This window comes from Helianthus annuus, chromosome 7 (genome assembly GCF_002127325.2).
Source record: "Helianthus annuus cultivar XRQ/B chromosome 7, HanXRQr2.0-SUNRISE, whole genome shotgun sequence".
NCBI lineage: Eukaryota > Viridiplantae > Streptophyta > Magnoliopsida > Asterales > Asteraceae > Helianthus > Helianthus annuus.
Window position 1 is genome coordinate 111947976 of NC_035439.2, and position 27100 is coordinate 111975075.

General features: G+C 37.6%; 1 protein-coding gene across 1 annotated transcript; it reads right to left on the reverse strand.

The window, feature by feature from the left end:
* Positions 1 to 18866: 18866 nt before the first annotated feature.
* LOC110942227 (serine carboxypeptidase-like) lies at positions 18867 to 23140 on the reverse strand. Its single transcript, XM_022183977.2, has 9 exons — positions 22683 to 23140; positions 21037 to 21205; positions 20826 to 20945; positions 20603 to 20746; positions 20361 to 20511; positions 19826 to 19914; positions 19500 to 19758; positions 19285 to 19418; positions 18867 to 19219 (listed from the first exon to the last, which is right to left on the reverse strand). Exons 1-9 carry the CDS (start codon positions 22988 to 22990, stop codon positions 19091 to 19093), a joined length of 1503 nt encoding a protein of 500 aa, XP_022039669.1. The 5' UTR covers positions 22991 to 23140; the 3' UTR covers positions 18867 to 19090.
* Positions 23141 to 27100: the final 3960 nt, after the last annotated feature.

Here is a 27100-nt window from a genome sequence, read left to right on the forward strand (position 1 = left end):
ACCTAGCGGATTTATGCGTTGGGCACAAAGTCACCCCGAGGTCCGTTATGCTGGGCCTGGGGCTGGGCTCGCTACACCCAGATAGATCTACCGCTACTGTCCCTCGGTCCTACAATGAGGATTAATGGCCTCAAGTTGCGCCTACCCACTCACATGATCTAAGTAGTAAACCTCCTTACGCTAACCATACCATGTATAAAGTACTAGTAATCATAATAACATGTATTTCACCCCCGCAGTTTATAAAACTGAAAACAGTTAAGAGAAAAGGGGGACATGAACTCACAGTCAGTGCGTCTCTACCAAGTACTCCGAATGTCAGCTGTGCGACGACCTACATGCACTAATTCTATTAGACGGATGGCCGTGCCTTAGCTTTATAGTTTAGGTTTTTGGGAAATAGTTAGACAACTATTTCGTGTTTATATTTTGCATGTACTTGGTAGTTAATCTCCTTCCCAAGGATGGGGGATTTAATACATGTGCGTTCAATTTATAATATTAAGTCTCACTTAATATATTTTCATTTCTAATTCCAAATATAAATATTTTTCTCAAAAATATTATATTTCCATTTCACATAATTTTTCCCCAAAAATAATACGTTGATAAAATATTCGTTCATAATCATTTCCGTATAATGCGTAAGTTACGTTTTAGTAATCGTGTGGTAATAATAATTACCGTTGTAACTTATATGTTTATCGTGAAAGCGTTCGTATTATTTTGGATTCGTCAACGTTTGTAAATATTATTTTTACTCTAAAAATAATATTTGTGTATTTTCACAAAATAATCATAAACAGTGTTGTGAAAAATTATATTTACCAAATATATATTTATCACGTTTAATTTTGTGAAAATCCCACCTCCGAATATTTGTAAATAAAGTCATGGCGAAATATATTTTGAAAACATATCAAAAATAATTCTAACACTTGTAAATAATTCTAAGTGTTATGTTTTTAGAAAAAATTTCGCCAGAGTTTCCCCTGTAACTGGAGGTGGCCACGCTTTCAAGCGTATCATTTTCTTTTACATAATCATTTCAACCACTTCTTTATTCAATCAAACAATTTCCGACACATCAAGCTAGTCGACAAGTATGTAAATCGCATGATCACATGAACTTGTAGTTTTTCCGAAAACTATAGTGTAGATCCCGTTATAGTTTGTGGATCTTTGTATAAAATAGTTTAATCACGTAAAAACCTCGTTTTTAGAATAAATCCATCTTTACATCTTTCCGTCATCTTTTACAAAGATTGTTATTTTGTCGAAACCTTTCGTTTCACAAGTGTTTATACACTTGTGGTTTGTAAAAATCATACTTGTTAGTGTGTCATCCGACTTTTAGAAAACATGATTTTCTCGACACTTGGTCCTTTGAAAATACCACTTGCAGATACGTAGATCCGCTAGTTTTAAACACTATTTTACAAGTAAAAATACTTTTACACAAGTTCATGTTTCTCGTGTGGTAGAGTGAAACCTTTTAACCCTTGTACCGTCCGAAACAAGCTTATGTCAAGATCCATGATCTTAACCAAACCGGGTTAAATGGTGATCCGAGCTACCACAACGTAGATCGGGCCTAAATAATCACAACTTTCAAGTACTACAACTTTTACACAACTATTATGCTTTTAACCATCAAGATTCATGTTTTTAGTAGACTTTAATGTTTCAAAACGCAAGTTTCCGACTTTTAACCGTTACAAATCTTATTAACCACCTTAGATTAGTTCGAGTATGAGTTTTAAGTATTATACCTCTAGCTCGGGGCTAGGGAAGAATCTATGCGAAGAAGAGGTGGATAAAAGCAAAGTAGAAAGGTCCTTCGCCTTCCGTTAGCTCCAAGACTCCTTATGCGTGACCCGTAAGACTTGTATAACCTTGGAATGTAATGTTTGAAGTTGGATGATGGATGGATGGAAGTGTGGGTGCTCGGCCGAGAGGATGGAGGCAAGAGAGAGAGAGAGTTGGTTGAGATGAATTGTGAATGTTTAATCTCATGTACACATACAAGTTACTTATAGGCAATTAGGAAGTTTATGATCCAAGGGATATTGTGCACTCTAGATATTAAGCACAAACAATTAAAATAATCCAAGTTTGTACTAGAGGTGTCCCCTCTAGTTACATGGTGGCCGATCGGCCTAAAAGGGGGGGGGTTCTAGTTTGATTCCAACAAGTTAGTTGATGATTAGTTAAGTTAAACCAAGTTAGATTTAGGGTTAACTCGGTTAGTGGTGTGGTGCGTTCTAATGCGGGTGTTAGGGTATTCAGGGACCCTAACTGGCTCAGAAAAAGACCAATATTGTTAATGTCAATATTTTTATGTTCCGGGTATAGTCCGGTTGTTCGGTTGGATAGTAATCCGTTAAAGTGCTTAAGTAAGCTTTTAAGTGTCGTAAGTAACATTTTTAGTGACACAACTTATTTCCCAATGTGTCAGGAATACTTTCCTCATGTTTTGGCACTTTATTAGTTAGCCAGAAGCTGATATGTTAATAAAAGTGCTGTGTTTGGTGCTTAGAGTACGTTTTAGGCACATCCAGTCATTATATCTTATTCCTAGAGACGCAGTTCTATAACCCTTGTATCCCTACACTCACTATGGGTGTAGTAAAATATTTCTGGCTCATACAGGCCCTTAGAGGCAGTGTCTGCCTGATGCTGGCTTTATCAGCATGTTCAATAGGTTATCCGTTCTAATGCTACTGTGCTTTTGTGCATCATGTTTGTCACTAAGGTTTAACATGTAAAATAATGTAGTGACGGTATGTAAAGTACGACGCAGGAATATACAAGTACTAGAAATAAAGTAGCAGTTTATCAGCAATTTCAGTTAAGCACAGTAATTAAGCAGCAATTAATTATTAATTAAATCGTACGGATACCTGGTTTAGTGAGGGTTGTCACATTCTCCCCCCGTTAAAGAAATTTCGTCCCGAAATTTTAAGTTCTGCTTATAGAAGCAGGGTTCTTAGGAAATAAGTGGGGGTATTTCTCTTTCATTCGGTCCTCACGCTCCCAGGTGAATTCAGGACCATGTATAGCATTCCAACGAACTTTGACGAGCTTGACACTGCTCCGGCGGGTCTTGTTTACTTTCCAATCCGTGACCTCAACAGGTTCTTCAACGAAATGGAGCGTGTCGCCAACATGAATTTCGTCGGTGGGAATGGCAACGGTATCTTGTGTTGGACTTCTCTTCAGATTGGATACATGAAATGTATCGTGAACACCATTCAGTTCAGCAGGTAAGTCCAGCTTGTATGCTACGTACCCGATTCTTTCCAGAATCCTAAACGGTCCAATATATCGCGGATTCAACTTCCCACGCTTCCCAAAGCGTGCCACACCCTTCTAGGGTGATACCTTCAACAAAACCATATCACCAACCTCAAACTCTAGAGGTTTCCTGCTTCGATCCGCGTAGGCTTTCTGCCGGTCACGAGTCGCACTGATGCGATCTCGTATCTGTGCGATCTTATCTATGGTTTCCTGTACCATGTCAGGACCAACCAACTGTCTATCACCTGTGTCAGACCAACAGAGCGGTGATCTGCACTTGCGCCCATATAAAGCTTCGAATGGCGCGACACCAATACTGGTGTGGTAGCTGTTGTTGTATGAAAACTCAACCAGAGGCAAATGTTTATCCCAGCTACCGCCTAAATCCATCACACATGCTCTCAGCATGTCCTCCAACGTCTGAATCGTCCGCTCACTTTGGCCGTCGGTCTGCGGGTGAAAACCAGTGCTCAGATTCAATTTTGAGCCAAAAGCTTCCTGGAAGGATTGCCATATCCTCGATACGAACCTTCCGTCTCTATCGGAGATGATTGAGAGAGGTACTCCATGGCGTGTAACAATCTCTCTCATGTAAATTTCGGCCAGTTTGCTCGTATTATCCTTCTCTCGGATAGGTAGGAAGTGTGCTGACTTCGTTAAGCGGTCCACTATTACCCAAATAGTGTCATGGCCTCTTGGCGTTCTTGGCAACTTCGTAATAAAATCCATAGAGATTTGTTCCCATTTCCACTTGGGAATCTCTGGTTGCTGCAGAAGTCCCGAAGGCTTCTGGTATTCCGCCTTAACCTTGGCGCATGTTAAACATCTGCTCACATAAACAACCACATCGCCTTTCATCCTAGGCCACCAATAATAATCTTTAAGATCCTGGTACATCTTATCCGCTCCAGGATGGATAGAGTACCGCGACTTGTGAGCTTCATCGAAAATAACCTTCCTTAAACCACCAAACAGAGGAACCCAAATTCTTTTCTCAAAACACAACTTTCCTTCCTTGTTTGGTACCAATAACTTCTCCATCCCACGGAGATACTCTTCTTCAAGGTTTCTTTCCTTGAAAGCTTCTCTCTGCGCGGCACGAATGCGCAGAGGAAAATCGGTTCGAATAACCATCTCCAAAGCCCTAACCCTTATGGGCTTGATTCTCTCCTTTCGACGTAGGGCATCGGCGACCACATTCGCCTTCCCTGGATGATACTTAATCTCGCAGTCGTAGTCATTCAACAGTTCTACCCATCGTCTTTGCCTCATATTCAACTCCTTCTGGTTGAATATGTGTTGGAGGCTCTTGTGATCTGTGAAGATTGTGCACTTCGTACCATAAAGGTAGTGTCTCCAGATCTTTAATGTAAAAACCACTGCGCCTAGTTCCAAATCATGTGTGGTATAGTTCTTCTCATGTACCTTCAGCTGGCGTGACGCGTAGGCAATAACCTTTTGGCGTTGCATCAACACACAACCCAATCCTTGACGCGAAGCGTCGCAGTATACCACAAAATCATCTGTACCTTCCGGTAGGGCTAAGATTGGCGCGTTGCAAAGCTAATCTTTCAATATCTGGAACGCTTCTTCCTGTTTGATTCCCCAATCAAACTTCTTGTCCTTCTGAGTGAGGAGCGTCAATGGTTGAGCGATCTTTGAAAAATCCTCAATGAATCTGCGGTAGTAGCCAGCCAAACCCAGGAATTGCCGAATCTCGGTTGGCGTCTTTGGCGTTTCCCAATCCTTGATCGCCTCGATCTTGGTTGGATCCACGTGGATTCCATCTCCGTTTACCACGTGCCCAAGGAATTGCACTTCTCGTAGCCAAAACTCGCACTTAGAGAACTTGGCGTACAACTGTTCCTTCTTTAGCAGCTCCAGAATGGCTCTTAAGTGCTGCTCGTGCTCAGCCTTTGTCTTTGAATAAATCAAAATATCATCGATGAATACAATCACGAACTTATCCAAGTACGGCTTACAAACTCGATTCATCAAATCCATGAACACTGCAAGTGCGTTTGTCAAACCAAACGGCATAACGAGAAACTCGTAGTGTCCATATCGAGTTCTGAAGGCTGTCTTTGGGATACTCTCCTCCTGTATCCTTAACTGATGGTATCCAGATCGGAGATCGATCTTCGAATAGAAGCTTGAACCTTGTAGTTGGTCAAACAGATCATCGATTCTTGGCAGGGGATACCTATTCTTGATCGTCAGCTTGCTCAACTCTCTGTAGTCAATGCACATACGGAAACTACCGTCCTTCTTCTTGACAAACAAAACTGGAGCTCCCCAAGGCGAGAAGCTCGGTCGGATAAATCCCTTGTCTAACAACTCTTGAAGTTGCGTCGACAGTTCTTGCATCTCAGACGGAGCAAGTCTGTAGGGTGCCTTAGCCACAGCGGCGCCTGGAACTAAGTCAATGCGGAATTCCACTTGCCTTTGAGGCGGCAAGCCAGGCAAATCTTCTGGGAAGACTTCTGGATATTCCCTTACGACAGGGATGTCTTCGATCTTTGGCTCAGCAGCCTTCTTATCTACAATGTGTGCCAGGAAAGCAACACATCCTTTCTGCAAACACTTTCTTGCTTTCAGGCAGCTAATAATCCTCAACGGCGTCTCACGCTTCTCTCCGTGAACAACAATGGTCTCACCATCTTCGGTCGGGATACGAACGACCTTCTCATGACAAACTATCTCGGCCTTGTTACTCGATAACCAATCCATTCCTACTACCACGTCGAAGCTTCCCAACTGGACTGGTAGTAGATCTAGAGCGAACTCACGCTCTCCCAATTCGATTACGCAACCTCGAATCACCTCATTAGCTTCTACTAACTTCCCATTCGCCAACTCGATCGAGTACGGAGTATCAACTTACTAGCGGCTAAACCAAGCATGTTCTTAAATTCTAATGACACGAAGCTATAGTCGGCACTAGTGTCAAACAAAATAGATGCAAAAGTTTTTGGTTAATAGAGAACGTACTAGTAATCACGCCTGGATCCTGGCATGCTTCACAAGCTCCGATGTGGGAAGCTCCTTCATGGTCTTGGTTAACCTCTCTTGGGCAATCCTTCCCAAGGTGCCCCATATCTCCACTTCCGTCCTGATAGTTACTGTGGTCGTTGTTTACTTCGTGTTTTCCACTACCATCTTGACCTTGATTTCCACGTTTCTTCCGGCGGTAACATTCCTCCTTGTAGTGTCCCACCCTGCCACAGTTATCACACTTTCCATTTTTGCATGCCCCGATATGATGGCGCAGGCATTCTTCGCACTTAGGTAGTTTACCCCTGTACCCCCTTTCCTTTTTGGCCTTGTTCTTGTTATTTGCCCGATTACCTCCTTGAAATTCATTGAGCTTTCTTTTGTTCTTCTCGGATGTCTCCCCTGGAGTTTCCTTCTTCTTGTCGGGGTTTGCAAGTTTTTCTAGTCTAATTGCTTCTGTAACCAGTGCCAAACCCATCTTGCTTGCAGCAATAGTTGTTGGTGGCGTAGATGCTGTCATCAAGCTCAAGACTTGTGGTGCCAGTTCCTAAATGAACTGTCCCAATTTCCTCATTTCTGGTTCCGCTAAGTGGGGAACAACTCGTGCCAAGTCATGAAGTCTTTGCATGTATCCCAACATTTTTGGACCTTCCATCATCAGGCTCTGGAATTCCCCTTCCAACTTCTGGGTTTCCGCTTGGGAGCAATACTTCTTATGCATCATTCCCTTCAGTTCATCCCATGATAATGCATATGCTGCGGTTTCTCCCTTTATTTGAACCTGAAGGTTCCACCATAGTCGAGTTCCATCTTGAAACAACTCAGAAACGTATAGGACTTGTTGTTCTGGCGTACAACCACTCATTCGAAAGATGGAATCCATACTTTCAATCCATTTCACAAAAGCTATGGCACCTCCAGTGCCGTCGAACTTCGGAGGCTTGTAGTTGAGGAAGTGCCAGTAGGGACAACCGTTATTTTCTGAGGTACCTCTGCTAGGTTCAGAGCATAGGGCCTCGTGTTGTGCTATAGCTGCAGCAATTATCTCTTGAAGTTCTGCCTCCGAGGTGGGCATGCGCATTTCGCGTCTTGGTGGCATCTTCTAAAAGATGTGTTTACGTCGGTCAGGCCATAATATAACGTACGTATAATAATAGTAATAACACATAACATCTCATGTTATCAATATATCACAAATATGGATCACACAACATCCCATGTCATAAAAATATACACACAACATCCCATGTCATAATAATGTAAATAAGCGATCAAGCGAATCAAATATGATGAGAACACTGCGATTGCCATATATATCGAGACCACAGAATAAGTGTATCAGTACATCATTGTGTCATACAATCATCAATCAACTAGGGGCTACATCACCCCTGTCCAAAAGCTATATCAAATCAGTGTCAAATACATCAAATACATCAAGTATGTGTCAAAAGTCAGTATCATCATGTAGTCTCCAAAAATGTTGTGCAACCAGAAGCAATCGCGGTCCTCTCACCAACGTCTACACAAGCAGTACTGATGAGCTCTATACAGATGGCGGTGGAGGAGGGGGAAGGTAAGTGTAAAGCAAGCGACGTAACTGGAGCCAGTCCTCCTCCATAGCTCGCTGAGTACGAATAACAGAAGCAACCTGCTGCTCTAGTGTAAAGAGGCGAGCAGCATAATCTGGGGGTAATGATCGACATGGCTGAAGAGGAGAGTGTGTCTGACCATGGCATGAACATGGTGGCAGCTGAGCTCTCTCAAGCTCCTGTAGACGCTGCGTGTGTGACTCGTGCTGATAAACGAAGGACATCAAAACATCCTCTATAGTGTGTCCCACATGAAATGGATGGTAAGGATCAGTAGGTGGCATGACTGGTGGTGTCGACCAAAGCAAAGGCTCACTGGTGGGGTCAAACGGTGCCACATGAAATGGTGAAGTAGAGGGTGGAACAGATGACATCTGGGGCATGAAGGGGATAGACATCGGTACGTGCCCAAAAGGATGGGCTGAAGAACCCTCTCCAGGCCTCGCTGGAGGTACAAACTGAGGAACCTGAAAAGTGAAATCAACATGTCGTGTAACAGGGATCTGAGGGGGCAAAGATGGAACATCCTCATCAGCAGGTATCCAACCGTGCTGTGCATGCTCATCCGGTGGATCCATGTGGTCTGCAAACAGTGCGTGCTCAGGCTCAAGTGGAACGGGATCAAATGGGGGAGCAACAACAGGATCAACTGGTGCAACGTGATCAACAGGATGGTCAACTGGTATATCAGCAACAAAAGGTGGAGGAACAACAGGATCGACAGCAATAACATGATCATCCTCCAGATGATCATCGACAGGCGGGTCAGCTAGAACAGGCTCAACTGGGATGCCAGCATGTACGGGGTCATGCTCGGGCATAGGATCTAGAGCAGCTGCCTGCTCAGGAGCCAAGGCAGGCTCATGGTCATCAAAAGCCATCTCGAAATCGAACTCGGGATCAATAGGATCAACTGGATCAGCGGGATCCTCCATGGGCTGGTCCATCGGGATAAACTCAATATCATGATCTGGGTCGAATCCCGGAGGAAAGATGGGATCAGAATCCTCTATGTCATCATGGTCAAACGCAAAGCTCGGAATAGGTGCAGCAGAGGATGCCTGGTCAGGATCCGAGTCATGTGCAAAGTGCTGTGCGCTCACCTCGTGAGAAGGTGCGGATGCCACAGACTCAAAAGAGTCTGGGACCGGTGAATGTGCAGGTGAGTCCTCGGCAGGAGCATCAGCGATCATCAGAAGATCGCCAGCAGGAAGTAGGGCTGCGTCCGGGATCTCATCCTCGATAGGCTCATCCTCAAACAGATCGATATCGCCGTCAGCCTCGGCGTCAAGAAGTAAGTCATATGCTGGATAAACGGCTAAAGGTATAGGAGCCGGAATCACTACTAGGGGTAGGTACTCAGCAGGAGGGCCATCTGCAGGCTCATCAGCACCCTCAGGTAGTGCGAAGGGCTGGAAATCGTCATCGTCCGTGCTGGTGTAGTCAGAGGTGTGCACCTCGTGCTCTGAGGATACGAGGTCGTCAGATACGATAGGTCTGGGTCCAGTGGTGTCCGAATCACCAGTACCGGCTGAGTCCATGAGTCTGTAACATAGACACAAGTATGTACAAATAATCAATCATAATCACATAAGTTACCAAGTAAGATATCACATAATCCTCCTAGTCCCACTAGCCTCCCAGCCTCCCAGACTGCTCTTCCTAGTCCCACTAGCCAATTCTCCCAGCCTCCTAGACTGATTCTCTAGTCCCACTAGCCAATTCTCCCAGCCTCCCAGACTGACTCCCTAGTCCCACTAGCCAATTCTCCCAGCCTCCCAGACTGACTCCCTAGTCCCACTAGACAACTACCTCGATCTATTAGATCGAGCCTCGGCCTCCCAGACCGAGCCTCAGCCTCCCAGACTGAGCCTAAAAATAATAAATAAAATGCGCTCAACATTTGTTTATAAAAAAACGTTTTGGATCTGGACTTAAGTGGTATGCAGTAAAAATGTTTTCGTGAGAGCCCTAGTGATCATAGTCTAGACTCGAGAAGGAATCCTAGTTCGCTATGAACCTGGCTCTGATACCAAGCTGTCACACCCTGGCTTTGCGGAAGCGTGGTTAATTTGGTGTGACTTCTTAATACCATAGCTTAATCATAACAAAGCTATATGAATTTAAAAATATGCAAGATCATCCATTAAGTTTAAAACCGAAAATACCATAACATTGTTTTAACGGGAAACACCCTAACAACCATAATCTTGTTCAACAGACAATACAAACTCAAACATATCATAAACACAGTTTAAGGACTGTGACTTGTCCAGGAAAGAGTCACATTCCCTAAACCCCGGATGACCTTGGAAACTAGTGCAGCGGGAAAACGCGCCATACCGTGCCAGATCTTTTAATTCCCTGAAATACATGTAAGTTGAAAAATCAACAATAATGTTGAGCGAGTTCATGTGTAAGTGAGTAAATAAACCTTTGTATTTATCAAAAACTCTGGTATGTAGCAAATAAGGAAAAAGAGATCACCAATGGTTTGCAAGGCCATTGATATGTGTGAAGTGCAAGTAGGAAGACTCAAACCTAGCGGATTTATGCGTTGGGCACAAAGTCACCCCGAGGTCCGTTATGCTGGGCCTGGGCTGGGCTCGCTACACCCAGATAGATCTACCGCTACTGTCCCTCGGTCCTACAATGAGGATTAATGGCCTCAAGTTGCGCCTACCCACTCACATGATCTAAGTAGTAAACCTCCTTACGCTAACCATACCATGTATAAAGTACTAGTAATCATAATAACATGTATTTCACCCCCGCAGTTTATAAAACTGAAAACAGTTAAGAGAAAAGGGGGACATGAACTCACAGTCAGTGCGTCTCTACCAAGTACTCCGAATGTCAGCTGTGCGATGACCTACATGCACTAATTCTATTAGACGGATGGCCGTGCCTTAGCTTTATAGTTTAGGTTTTTGGGAAATAGTTAGACAACTATTTCGTGTTTATATTTTGCATGTACTTGGTAGTTAATCTCCTTCCCAAGGATGGGGGATTTAATACATGTGCGTTCAATTTATAATATTAAGTCTCACTTAATATATTTTCATTTCTAATTCCAAATATAAATATTTTTCTCAAAAATATTATATTTCCATTTCACATAATTTTTCCCCAAAAATAATACGTTGATAAAATATTCGTTCATAATCATTTCCGTATAATGCGTAAGTTACGTTTTAGTAATCGTGTGGTAATAATAATTACCGTTGTAACTTATATGTTTATCGCGAAAGCGTTCGTATTATTTTGGATTCGTCAACGTTTGTAAATATTATTTTTACTCTAAAAATAATATTTGTGTATTTTCACAAAATAATCATAAACAGTGTTGTGAAAAATTATATTTACCAAATATATATTTATCACGTTTAATTTTGTGAAAATCCCACCTCCGAATATTTGTAAATAAAGTCATGGCGAAATATATTTTGAAAACATATCAAAAATAATTCTAACACTTGTAAATAATTCTAAGTGTTATGTTTTTAGAAAAAATTTCGCCAGAGTTTCCCCTGTAACTGGAGGTGGCCACGCTTTCAAGCGTATCATTTTCTTTTACAAAATCATTTCAACCACTTCTTTATTCAATCAAACAATTTCCGACACATCAAGCTAGTCGACAAGTATGTAAATCGCATGATCACATGAACTTGTAGTTTTTCCGAAAACTATAGTGTAGATCCCGTTATAGTTTGTGGATCTTTGTATAAAATAGTTTAATCACGTAAAAACCTCGTTTTTAGAATAAATCCATCTTTACATCTTTCCGTCATCTTTTACAAAGATTGTTATTTTGTCGAAACCTTTCGTTTCACAAGTGTTTATACACTTGTGGTTTGTAAAAATCATACTTGTTAGTGTGTCATCCGACTTTTAGAAAACATGATTTTCTCGACACTTGGTCCTTTGAAAATACCACTTGCAGATACGTAGATCCGCTAGTTTTAAACACTATTTTACAAGTAAAAATACTTTTACACAAGTTCATGTTTCTCGTGTGGTAGAGTGAAACCTTTTAACCCTTGTACCGTCCGAAACAAGCTTATGTCAAGATCCATGATCTTAACCAAACCGGGTTAAATGGTGATCCGAGCTACCACAACGTAGATCGGGCCTAAATAATCACAACTTTCAAGTACTACAACTTTTACACAACTATTATGCTTTTAACCATCAAGATTCATGTTTTTAGTAGACTTTAATGTTTCAAAACGCAAGTTTCCGACTTTTAACCGTTACAAATCTTATTAACCACCTTAGATTAGTTCGAGTATGAGTTTTAAGTGTTATACCTCTAGCTCGGGGCTAGGGAAGAATCTATGCGAAGAAGAGGTGGATAAAAGCAAAGTAGAAAGGTCCTTCGCCTTCCGTTAGCTCCAAGACTCCTTATGCGTGACCCGTAAGACTTGTATAACCTTGGAATGTAATGTTTGAAGTTGGATGATGGATGGATGGAAGTGTGGGTGCTCGGCCGAGAGGATGGAGGCAAGAGAGAGAGAGTTGGTTGAGATGAATTGTGAATGTTTAATCTCATGTACACATACAAGTTACTTATAGGCAATTAGGAAGTTTATGATCCAAGGGATATTGTGCACTCTAGATATTAAGCACAAACAATTAAAATAATCCAAGTTTGTACTAGAGGTGTCCCCTCTAGTTACATGGTGGCCGATCGGCCTAAAAGGGGGGGGGGTTCTAGTTTGATTCTAACAAGTTAGTTGATGATTAGTTAAGTTAAACCAAGTTAGATTTAGGGTTAACTCGGTTAGTGGTGTGGTGCGTTCTAATGCGGGTGTTAGGGTATTCAGGGACCCTAACTGGCTCAGAAAAAGACCAATATTGTTAATGTCAATATTTTTATGTTCCGGGTATAGTCCGGTTGTTCGGTTGGATAGTAATCCGTTAAAGTGCTTAAGTAAGCTTTTAAGTGTCGTAAGTAACATTTTTAGTGACACAACTTATTTCCCAATGTGTCAGGAATATTTTCCTCATGTTTTGGCACTTTATTAGTTAGCCAGAAGCTGATATGTTAATAAAAGTGTTGTGTTTGGTGCTTAGAGTACGTTTTAGGCACATCCAGTCATTATATCTTATTCCTAGAGACGCAGTTCTACAACCCTTGTATCCCTACACTCACTATGGGTGTAGTAAAATATTTCTGGCTCATACAGGCCCTTAGAGGCAGTGTCTGCCTGATGCTGGCTTTATCAGCATGTTCAATAGGTTATCCGTTCTAATGCTACTGTGCTTTTGTGCATCATGTTTGTCACTAAGGTTTAACATGTAAAATAATGTAGTGACGGTATGTAAAGTATGATGCAGGAATATACAAGTACTAGAAATCAAGTAGCAGTTCATCAGCAATTTCAGTTAAGCACAGTAATTAAGCAGCAATTAATTATTAATTAAATCGTACGGATACCTGGTTTAGTGAGGGTTGTCACAGAAGGGGGGATAGACCATTGGGTTAATCGGGTAAAACTGGAACACCGCCGCAAACCCTTTGGGTTCGGCATATTGGTAAAAAAACTGGTTTGTGAATCTGGTCACTTTAAACCATTTGGATAAATCGTTGCAATTTGGGTACTTTAGGTTCACTTTGGGTAAAAATGAGGTGGCACTCCCTCATTGGTGGGTTCATTTTGAAGGCCCCCCGACACCCTTATGCTCGAAAATATCACACAGTCACACTTAAGAACAAAAATTTGAACATGATATTTACGTTGCTCAGCAAAATTTTGTTACGAATTTTATTCAATGGAGTTCTTGAATTTATAAACAGAATACAGTTCATGATAATGCAGCCTATAACAAACAACGCTTAAGAAATAGGCGTCAATTTGTAAATGTTGTTTCATTGTTATTCTTAATTTTAAATTGAGTGCATTTTTTCCACCTGCATATGTTACAACAACATTTTTACTTTTTCTAGAAATAACAAAGTGATCCAATTGGATAAATTCGTGTGATTTTAGACTTTTATTACTCAACTTGCAACTTCTATGCATGGTTAATAGAGGTAGCAAATTGAGTGGGTTATAAAAAGTTGACCCCGAAACACAGTGTTTTTAACTATGTTTTCAAAGATGCAAGGCGCAGGCGAGGCGCATTGGCCTCGCCCGGAGCCTAGGCGCAAGGCGCAAAAAAAGCGTGGGCTTTTTTAAGAAAAGCGCACATAGAGAAAAATATAAAAAAATATGTTATGCTTTGAAAATAAATAAGATTCCACATATAAAATTTAAAAAACTATTATATATGCCATTTAGATCTAGTCTCTAACTTTTCAAAAGTACACGGGCGGCCCCTGTGATGATTTGTACTATGTAACACATTTAGTTCCTAACTTTTTTCAAAAGTACATGGATGATGGATGGTTCCTGTGGTTTGTACTTTGTAACGCCTTTAGTCCCTACAACTTGGACCGGCTAAAATCTTAAAATTTGTTGGTTAGGACTAAATGCGTCACAAAGTGCAAACCACAGGGACCAAATCTAAAATTTTAATAAACCGCAGGGACCATTGGTGTACTTTACTCTCTTTTCTAACTATTCTTTTTATTATACCCATATAACATGCTATAGGTAAAAACATTCCAAATCTTCCTTTTTATAATGATGGATTGCTACTTCTAATAATTAGTGATTTTGCGTTGAAAGTTTATATTAAAATAATTGTTATTTGCATTTTAATACTAATAATTAAAGCAATTATCAATTTTACTTTGAAATTACCTCAGCAACCATGTTCAACTTCTCCCTAACAGTTTGCAAAGCTATAAAGCTACTGTGTGTGGGCTGTGGAGTTCTGTCAAATTATTTTTATAAGTGCGATGTAACAATGAGCTTATGTAAAACCTCTCAAGATTAAAAAAATACAATCAAAAGGATCTTCGTTGCAAGTTCAAGATCTGTGTGACTGCAGCTCCGTGGTTATAATTTAGAAGTAATAATAACTGTTAAGTTCCAATATATTACCTCCATGGCAGCTGCATTGCACAGAAGCAATGTTACAAGAAGCTGATGCTGTTTCTGAACCACTGGAAATATGACAGCTGAAGACCATAACATTGCATAAAATTCAGATCAGTACCAATAAACACAATATCCAGTGTAAGAAAAATAAGTCCTACACACTGAAAACATTTTACAAAATCCCAAAAACATCTTGAAGCAAAAACGGTACAACATCAAGACCGACAAATCAAGACCCATATGAACGAACAACGACACAATACATCCTAATCATAATATTATTAGTTTGTCCAACTGAGAAAAACTAAGATAATAAATGCCGTAATTCACTTTACCATAAGTAGCTTAACAGAATAATCTCTAACAACAGAATCAAACTTTGAGCCCCAAAATATAGACTACTACTTTAAAAAGGTCAAATCCCCTAATAAATACCTAAAAGTTAATCAAGTACACTTTACACAATATCATTTTCCATAGAACCATAAGTATTTAACGCCATCCACGCATCCAGATTCTAATCCTATTCACTAAACCTAATTGGACTCCAAAATCCCCAAATTTGAACCGAAATTAGGTTATAGAGTTATAATAAAAACCTAACAGAATCATCAAAGTCATCAACAAAAACCAAGATTAATCATCAAAGTCATCAACAAAAACCCAATCAGAACACCGACGTCGTCATTCTTGATAATCCTCAGAAAAAAAAAGAACGATCTTCAACAAAGAGACATCAATTTTGGGCCGTACATAACAAATGGTTTACTGGTTAGTTTCTTTTAATATTATATCATCTGATGCATAAGGGTTTTAGAGCCATTTTTCTTTTTGCTTTTTTTTTTTTGTCCAAAATTAAAGCTGCATAGTGAGAAATTGGCTTCCAAAGTGAAATATACATCAAAGTAGCTTATGTAGTTATGTTCAAGAGCAATCTAAACTGGCCCAACAAATTACCACCAAAAAGTAAAAGATTTGGCTTATTTACACATAAATCCAAACCCTAATTCCCCGACACAACAAAAATCGAAGAGGAATCAACTTTATAACATTCCAAAATCAAATAACGTATCTTGAATAATCCAAACCCTAATGAAGAACATGCCTCAAATATGATAATTACCAGAATACCAGTTCATAATCTGCTATAAAGTTTATGTGAAAGTCATCTCCAAATAGTTGTGAATAATCTGTATATGAAACAAACTTGCCAAGAAACACTGGAAGATCAATCAAATGGGACCAGATCGAATATCCTAGATGAACGAATCACAAAACAAATCTAAAATAGATGATGAAGAAATCAAAACGACATACCTTCGATTTTCAAAATTGTTTAGAAAAGATAGCTTGAATCAGAAATCGTTAATGTGATTTAGGCAAGATCGATGGAATCAGATGTTAGTCGCCGACAGAGAAGGATGCATGATCTCGTTTAGGGTTTGGAGAAAAAGTAAAGCGTGAATTGAGAGAAAGGATTTATAGGATCCATATTTGTTACTCAGTTTCTTTGAAAACCCATATATCCGAACCGAATGTAGTCGGATCCCGTGTCCAAAGTGATTTTATTTGTGTATTGAGAACCAAAATGTGATTTCCCTCCTAAACTAAATTGCCACATCAGCCAAGATGGCCAAATACAAATGCCACCTAGCCCAAATCCATCTCATTTATTTATATATATATATATAGATATAGATATAGATATAGATATAGATTAGAAAGTTCAACGATATCAATATCTAACTACTATAATAAAATAAACCAATTTTTGGACACGTGTCATTCATTGAATGTATCCTCAAATCTATATTTATCTTATATTAACTTAATAAATAATAAATTAATATTAAATCTTATCATACTTTAATAAAATATTATCCTCAAATCTTAATTGTTAATTTAATATATTTTTAAAACAAATACCTCTCTTATCTACTTATCTTATATTAAATATATAAATAATAAATTAATATTAAATGTTATCCTAATTTATTAAAAATATAATTTTTTTATTATTTGGTATACAAAATTATATTTATTCAACTCGTGTAAAACGCATGGTTTTTAAGGATATAATTTTTTTTTATTATTTGGTAGATTTTTCAACCCGACTATACACGGTTTTTTTTAAGATATGACGTTTTTAGTATCTAATATACAAAATTACATTTATTTAGGATATAATTATTTTTATTATTTGGTAGATTTTTCAAGCCGACTATACACAGGTTTTTTAAAGATACGACATTTTTAGTATTTAATATACAAAATTATTTATTTAATCTGTATAATACACATGGTTTTTAAAGATATAACTCTTTTTTTAGATCTATTCAACACATGTAATATATGGGGGTTTTAAGGATGTAATTTTTTATTATCTGGTAGATTTATACAACCCGATTATACACGAGTTTTTTAAAGATACGACGTTTTTAGTATTTACTATACAAAATTACATTTTTTTAATCTGTGTAATGCACATGGTTTTTAAAGATATAACTTTTTTATTATTTGATATATAAAATTACATTTATTTAACTCGTGTAATATACAAGGTTCATAAATATATAACTTTTAATTATTTAAGATATAAAATTACATTTATTCAACCCGTGTAATACACGGGGTTCTAACCTAGTTTAACTATATTTTATTATCATTATAACTTTTCAGCATATTTTATTTTTTATAATTTTTAAGATAGGATATTTTCCGTATATTTGACTATGCCGTTAAAATGTTCCTATGTTTATCTACGTCTCCATATAAATTTTACTCAAAACCGAGTTGTGAATTACTTTATACAAGTGATCAAAACACAAACATATAAGTCATCAAAGTTGTCTCATGATTTAGCTTTTTTTATATAAATTGACACAATTGACTCTTTTCATTCTTTTAATAATATAGTTAAATGCTTTATAATTTTTCCAATATACCGTTGCAACGTACTTACTTTTATTTACGTTTTGATAAAAGTTGATTTTTATATAAATTGACGCGATTTACTCTTTTTGTTATTTAAAAATATAGTTATATGTTCTGTGAACCGAATCAATAACGTTCGGTGTCATCACGAACAGGGGCGAAGGTTAGAAGGGGCCGGGGGCGCTCGACCTCCCGAACTTTTCGCTCAGTAGTGTTATGTATGTAGTTTTCGTATAGAAATTTTTGGGTATATACGTTTTCGACCCCCCGGTTCTATAGTTTTTTTTTTGTATATACGTTTTCGACCCCCCATCGGAAATCTCAAGCTTCGCCACTGATCACAAACTGAATCAGTTATCAGTTATCGATACCGGTATTGGTATTATCCGAACCAGCAACGTTATTCACTTTTATAGTTTTTGGCCGTTTTATCCGAAACGTTATTCACTTTTATAGTTTTTGGCGGTTATAAAACATGTGTAGAGATCATCTTTAGCGTATATTTTCTGATTTTTATAGCTTGTGTTGGTATTGTACATGCGTTGTTGTAACAAAGTAAAACACTAAAACTATACCGACCGAATGTCCGCCGCAACGCACGACGAATCACACTTTATATTTAATTGGTGATTATTATTGTTATTCCAACTTGGTTGTTTCAATTTTATTTTTTGCACAAAGATTACTTGATGCAGGAGAATGGTATCAAATCATACCCCTTTTTCTTCCATTAGCTGCTTAAGTACTATTTGAGTGGTTTGGGACCTACACTGTCACACACATGCTGACCTGCAACTTAAATTAGTTAAAGTCCTAGCCCAAATTTGTGATAAAAATGAAATCCTTCGAAAACCAAAACCCGCATGGGTCGACATGGTGAATGTTAGTGTTGAGCAAAAACCAGTCATGATATATGATGTGCTTAACATGTACTAGCATTTGTGTCGCATCAACAGAAGCCAGAAGGGGTGGTCAGAGATGGGTGCAATGTTGTAAGGATGTGTCGGCGGGATGATGGCCCGGGTAGTTTGTTACATTACTCTTGTTATTTCAAAAGTAAGTAAAAACCTTTTCGAATTTCATAACATGTAGATAAAATTCATTTCATTTCGGTGTAATCCCAACAATGTCTACTGATTTAGAAACCAAATGCAGTTCACAGAAAACGAAACCATTGAAAATTCTAGCAGGTGATGCTCTTATTGTTCAACTTGGTCAAGACCATAGACAATTCATTTACAAGCGGTTAGACACACCATCAAACTCGCTGCTGACATCACATTACATGGAAGAAACAGCGGATTCAGGCTCGTTTGCACTTTCAGAAAGCGATCCCCTTGTCCACCTCTTTAACATGCTTAAAGCCGCCTTTGGTTGATCCATAGGAACCATATGTCCCGCATCATGAACCTGTTATATGTACAAATGTCAACCTTGACTTCCATAAGTCAAAATAAAAATAAACTTTGGTCTACCTTGAGGAAACTGAGTGGGCCATGGGTTTTGAGTAAGCCCGCTTCAGAACCATCGACTTCAAAAGGAACATCAGCGGATGCAACAAACTCTTTCTGACCGCTCCATTCCATTGCATGAACCCATCTTGAATTACCTAAATTCACACACAAATTAAGTTAATTAATTCAATCTGTCTTTTTCTAACTGATTTAAATATGGGCCGACGAGCACTAACCGAGCCAGTTGCATATAAGATCATATTCTCCGGCATATACAAGCAACTTAATCCCGTCTTCAAGAAGGTTTGGAATACCGACTTCAAGATTCCTCATCCAATCCATAATCATGGCTTGATAGACAACGGAACTACACGAAACAAAATCCATATCCCCGACTCCGAGAGCGTCTTTAACGGATTTCTTGCTAAGGAGATTCTCCATGTCGGAGAAATCATAGCATAGGCTGCCCTCACACTGCTTTCTAATGTCATAGTGCTGCAACATATAACAAGATTATTATAATATGTTGGTTAGAATAAAATATGAGATTAAATCTTTTTACATTGATATTGCCAGCAATAGATTTGATTGAGCTGAAAATGGAGTTGCAAGACAAGTATGCAGCCATACAAGCTGTTGTGCCATCAGTGCCTGATTAAAGATCATAAAAGAAACATTCAATTAGCCATTAAAACAACAATATAAGATATATGCTTCAAGTGCTTCTTATGATGTTGGAAAAAAGAGTAAAATGTCATTTTCGTCCCGGAGGGGTTGCAACTTTCTTTTTTTCGCATGGATCCAAAAGGTTTGAAATCTTGCCATTTTCATCTAACTCGTTAACTCTGTCCATTTTTTTAATGACAAGTCAGGGGTGTTTCCGTCTTTTTTGTTAACTTAAAGGGCAATTTGAGCCGTTAAGACGGAAATGTCCCTGACTTAACAAAGAAAAATGGATGGAGTTAACGAACCGGATGAAAATGGCAAAATTCAAACCTTTTGGATCCAGATGCGAAAAAACAAACCTTTGAACGAAAGTCGCAAAACTGGCCAAACCTTAGGGACGAAAATGGCATTTAACTCTAGGAAAAAATTACCACAAAGTTTAATAGCTGTCTCGCACGCGGGAATTTTCCGGTTGATGCTTTTATGATCAGCTTCCTTAATTATTCCCATGTCTAGCGCGTAATCAGTGTACGCTTTGTATTGAATTAGTGGATCGGTGAGTCCATTTCCAATGGCGAATCCCTGTATGATAACGCATGAGGTAAATACACCAACTCGAATGATTAAAAAAAGCATAAGTTTGTAAAGAAAAGATTAAGAAAAAGAAAGATACCTTAAGGTTTATGTGGATTCCTTGCTTAGCTTTGTTTCCTTCATGAACTCTAGCAGCAAAAGCGGGAATATAGTGACCGGCATATGATTCTCCAGTTATAAAGAAGTCGTTTTTTGCATACTCAGGATGCTCTTTGAAGAAGGCCTGTATCATGACATAATCAGTTAATGAATGTGTAGTTTTGCATAGTTACATATAATTAACAGCAATACAAGGAACAAACCTGCAGGAAGTCATATAGGTCATTACTGACACCCTGCTCATCATGGCGAATGTCTCGTTTATCAGTGCTGTAACTAAAGCCGGTTCCAGTAGGTTGGTCAACAAACAATAGGTTGGATGCCTGAATATCAACAAATAAATAATCTTATATGTTAAGGCATAACATAAACCAATTATCTTAACACATTACATAAACAAAATATATATGTTACCTGGTCCCAGCCATACTCATTCCAGACAAGAGACGAGTCCTTTTGAATTTTGAACGGACCGTTTTCGTAAAAGAGTGCAAGCTCACTGCTACATCCTGGCCCTCCGGTCAACCAGATAACAACAGGGTCTGTTTTGCGACCTCGTGATTCAAAGAAGAAATAGAACATCCTACAAAACTCAAATATGTGCTCTTAGATGCTAACAGAGACAACATAAACCCTTTCAAAACACCAAACAGATAAAATAAAGGTATTGTAAAAAAATAGCAATAGAATTGATTAAACAGTAACAAGTGAGCTCAAGAGAATTCAGTCATCTTTATTTTACAGTCACCGAAACAAAGCCAACCCATATAAGAGAAAGCTACATATTAAGACGGACCCAAGGAGGCTTGGTGCTTAAATCACCCATTTTCATCCTCTCCTTTGAAACCGGTTAAACCCGAACCAAACCAGTAAAAAAACTGCTCAAACCCGGTCAAAAACAGTTAACAAACTGACACAACCCGAACAACTTTGAAACTCAACCCGGTTTTGACATTTCATTAACCAACCTAAACCGGTTTGAAAAACTGGTAAAAGACAATCATAACCAACCCGAACCGGTTTGAAAAACTGGTAAAAGAAATTCAAAACTGCTCAAAAAGGGTTAAAAACTTGTCAAAACCAGTCAACAACTGACAAGACCCAAACTGGTTTGAATCTCAACCTGTCTTTTGACTCTTCGTTGACCAACCCGAAACGAACTGGTAAAAGACAGTCAAAACTGCTCAAAAAGGGTCAAAAACTTGTCAAAACCAGTCAACAAACTGACAAGACCCAAACCGGTTTGAAACTCAACCTGTTTTTTGACTCTTTGTTGACCAACCCGAAACGAACTGGTAAAAGACAGTCAAAACTGCTCAAAAAGGGTCAAAAACTTGTCAAAACTGAACCTGTTTTTTGACTCTTTGTTGACCAACTCAAACAGGTTTGAAACTCAACCCGCTTTTGACTTTTCATTGACCAACCCAAACCGGTAAAAAACCAATCAAAACTGATCAGACAGACAAAACCCAAACTGGCTTAGAAATCAACCCAGTTTTGACTTTTCGTTGACCAACCCGAATCGAACTGGTAAAAGACAATTAAAAGTGCTCAAAAAGGGTCAAAAACTTGTCAAACCAGTCAACAAACTGACAAGACCCAAACCGGTTTAAAACTCAACATGTTTTTTGACTCTTCGTTGACCAACCCAAACAGGTTTGAAACTCAACCCGCTTTTGACTTTTCGTTGACCAACCCAAACCGGTAAAAAAACAATCAAAACTGCTCAATACTGGTCAACAAACAAACAAAACCCAAACCGGCTTAAAACTCAACCGAGCTTTGACTTTTCATTGACCAACCCGAACCAATTTAGGGTTTAAACCCGATTTGTGCACCTCTAACCGAGAGTCCTACTCATTCATTATACTGGTTTTTCATAAAAATCCCAACAACTTCGCCACTATTCACAATTGTATCCTATAAATATCAGATCCCAATCACTAACAGATAAACTCATAATTCAAAATCAAAAACACTTCAAGCAAGCATAATCACAAAACACATAATAAATCAACAAACAAAACAAAACTACATAATTCAACATTTCCAGATCATACCTCGCAGCATAAGAGTGTTCAATCTTATAATAACCAGCATGATGCCCCAACTCTTCAACAGACGCACCACTCGAATCAACAAAATTCGGAAACACAAACCGCTTCTCAACCAGCTTCTTCTCACTCACCACATCAGATTCATCATCCACAACATTAACCGATCGTTCCGGAAACAAATTGAACTCCCTGATCATCTTCTCCGCAAAAGTTGACGGAAACCTAGGGTGTTCGAAACGAACAGTCTCCGTTAAACCAATCGGTGCAAGAAGAAAGAGAATTAGAGGGAAAATGAGGATTGATTTCGCCATTGTTGAGAGAATGTTTGGAGATTGAGGAAATGTGTGGTGATTTATAAAGGATGCGAAACAGGGGAAAGGGGATGAAAGCAAAACGGAAAAGAAAAGAGTGAAGAAGAAGTGGAGATGAAACGGTGTCGTTTGGGTGGTTTCGTAAGAGACTGGTTTTGCTTTGTATGGCGGGAAGGGTATTGCTTGGAGTGTGCTACTGTTTTGAGTTTTAAGATTTGTCTTTTTGTCATCCAACTAACTTTTATCATTATTTAATCTTTATCCAATATCCATCGATGCAAAATTAATTTAAGTAAATTAGGGTCTATTTGTTTCGGCTCAAAAAAAAAATTTGATAGTTCAGATCTCTTACTGGTTTAACACTTAATAATTGAGACTTTTTGTTTCGTAAGCAGATGTCTGAATGGTTCAAATATTTTCCTCTGAATTGTTAACTATTATACTGAGTCTAAATGGTTAATACCTCTTATCTGAATTGGTTTTGTTTATGAATGGTTAACAATTATAATGACTCTTAATGGTTTAGACCTCTACTTGTTCAGACTCTTTGCATCGCGAGCAGATGTATGAATAATTCAGACATTTAGCTCTGAATTGTTAAGTATTATACTGAGTCTGAATGGTTAAGACCTCTTATCTGAATTGGTCGAGTAAATTATTGTTTTGCCCCGTGTGGTTTAGCCAGTTTAACCCTTTGAGCCCAAAAAAGAATCTTTTAACATATCCGACCTCGAGGTTGCATATTATAGCGGTTTTGGCCCCTGACACTAACTTTGTTACTTTTCTGTTGTTAAGTGTAAGGATAATTAGGTAATTATACACCTTAGGGGTTGTTTTTTATATTTAAAAAGTTGGAAAAATTACAAGTTTTGTCCTTTATCTTTATACCATTTTTCAGGCGGTGTCCTTTTTAACTAATGTTGACAGGCGGTGTCCTTTACTAGGTATTTTGTTGCAATTTTAGTCCTTTACACACAACCCAGTTAAAAAACCCTGTTAATTGTTGACAGGCGGTGTCCTTTACTAGGTATTTTGTTGCAAGTTTAGTCCTTTACACCCAACAATTAACAAGGTTTTTTAACTGGGTTGGGTGTAAAGGACTAAACTTGCAACAAAATACCTAGTAAAGGACACCGCCTGTCAACATTCGTTAAAAAGGACACCGTCTGTAAAATGGTATAAAGATAAAGGACAAAACTTGTAATTTTTCCTAAAAAGTTCTTTTAATATTTAAGGGGTTATTAATACAATTACTCAAGTTTTTTTTATTATTTCGTTATTTTCACGATTATTATTCAAAAAAAATATGTCTTACATATGCAAATAAATATGTATTTTCATTAAGCGTTTGTTTTTAATGAACGTCATTTTAAAATAATTTCTTTTTTAACCTTTTTTTAAACCGTATATCGTTTTTAAAATTATACAGTTTTAAATCGTTTGTTTATTAAAATCGTTCTTTTTAAAATTGTTTGTCTTTTAAAGTTTTTTTAAATGATTCCTAATATACCGCTCTATTTAAAATCTTTTTTTTTTACTTTTTTAAACAATTCGTTTTTTAAGTCGTTAATTTTTAAAATTGTTTCTTTCTAAACCATTCCTTTTAGAACCGTTTTAAAATCGTTCATTTTTCAAACTTTGAATTCAGTTTAGTTATAATCGTTAGGGAAAAAGAACTTAAGAAAATGAATGATTTAAAAAATAAAAGGAATTTAAAACGATCGATTTTAAACGAACGAGTAGTTTAAAAAACGAAGATTAAAAAAGGACGTTTATAAAAAAACAAAACCTAAAAAAATAAGTTAACAAGTGTAAGGTACTAAAAAACGCATGAATTTGATAAACTAAATGTTAAAAAAATAACGAATTTTGAATAAACAAACGGTCCAAAGAAATGGAATATTTAAAAAAGAAATAAACCATTCTAATTTTTTTTTTTTTGAAAAATGAACGATCATTTGCAAACTTTTTATTAGAATGTTTCTTTTTTTCAAATCTTACATTTCTTTTTTTGAGTAAATTACAAGTTTTGTCCTTTATGTTTGTTTCAAATTTCAGGCGCTGTCCTTTACCTTTAAAATTGATGACTTTTGTCCTTAACGTTTCAAAATCTTGCACGTTTTGTCCTTTAGACCAAACCCAGTTAAATTTTTTGGTTAAATCTGGTCACTCAAAGGCATTTTAGTCTTTTTACCCCATTTATTTAATAGTAGTTAAAAAATAAAACAAAATAATTTAAAATATTATTATTATTTTAACTATATATATAACCTCCATCACCACCACCCTTCACCACCATCACCACCACCACCACCACCACCTCCACCTCCACCTCCATCAAAAACCTCCCAAAAATCAAAACCTAAATAACAATTCAAGATATTCCATCTCTTCCTGTGTAGGCAACCGCTCCTCTTCCTCCTCTTTTTTCTCATATTCACCACCCTCCTCTTTATATTCACCAACATCATCTTCATAATCTTCATTTTCCTACATTAGTGTGACCATAAACAACAAAGCAGACTTACAAAATAAACCCCTAAAATACCCAAAAAAAAAAAATTATATATGCATAACTTGAACCCCAAAGTTGCTTACATCTAAATCAGGTTCTGCCATTGCATTGTTGAATCTTCAATCTTCAAATCTCTCAGCCAACACTTAACAGGATTGACAGGCCTTTCAAATACAATAAACTAAATTAGGGTTAACTTGCTAGAATTAGGGGAAAATCAAATAGATAGCGTAAACCTAAAAATTGAATATGGAAACATCAATTCAACCTTACAAAAAAAAAATTATGAACCCTAACCCTAAACTTCCAAACTTTTTTTTTATCAATTTCGCAAACAAGATGCCAAATTCCTAATCAACACCTCATCAAATCAGCAAAACTGTTAACTACTAATAATATTAAAGTAGTTAGCATACTAGATCGGATAAAAAAACAAAAAAAAAAGGAACAAAATAGTTCAATCGAAAGAGGAACTCACAGGAGCCCTAATAAGTGTCGATTTCGCAACTCTCCGGTGATAATTTACGGCACCAACCCTTTTTTTTCTTTTAATTTATCGCACACTGCCCGGTTATATATCCTCATCGCAAGACATAGATAGCGAAAAATAAAGAGAGACTGAAGAGAGAGAGGGTCGCCGGAGGTGGTGGTGGTGGTGGTGTTTGTAATGGATGATGGATGTTGGCTGAAAGTGATAGACAGGAGAGAGGGTGAACTTTAAATATGTTTTAATTTTTTGCCTTTTCAATTAACATATTTTTTAATTAAATGGACATAACGTGCAAGATTTTGAAACGTTAAGGAAAAAAGTCATCAATTTTAAAGGTAAAGGACAGCGCCTGAAATTTGGGACAAACATAAAGGACAGAACTTGTAATTTACTCTTCTTTTTTTTATACATGTCGTTTTGTAAAATTTTAAAAAATGAATGACTTAAAAAGTGTGTTGTTTAAAAAATTTAAAAAATAAATGATCTTAAAAAAATGGTATAAAATGAAGTGTTTAAAAAAAACTTTAAAATGCGAACGACTTTAAACATTTATATAATATCCACAAGGTTGTTAGATTAGTCATTCTAGATCATGACATTCACACCTTATGCACTTTTATACCACTTTTCTTCTTGAACTCTATCATAGGTCGGTTTGACTTTTTAAAAGTCAAATCACCAATATAATTGACACATATGAATGCACTAACTAGTTCACAAGACTCAGTTAGGCACATTATCAAACACTTAGTGAGCCTCATCTTTTGAGCTACCATATTAGCTAACATGTCATCCATTTTATACCTCAAATAATAATAAATCAACATGTAATTTCAGTTTTATAAGCACATACACATTTCGACCATCGTAATCATGGGTTTAACTCTTACGCCAAGACCCACTTCTAATCACTTATGAACTTTTAACAAAATCCCTAATTTGTTCAAGTAGTTCATTCATACGAGTTAGTATGATGTTTATGAACACCAATACAACATCAATTTTATCAAATCATCAAAACCCATTTCAAGTCATGTATGAACACCTATTCGAATCACAAAATTGTTCAAGTATTTCACATATACTTGCAAGTATGATGATCACA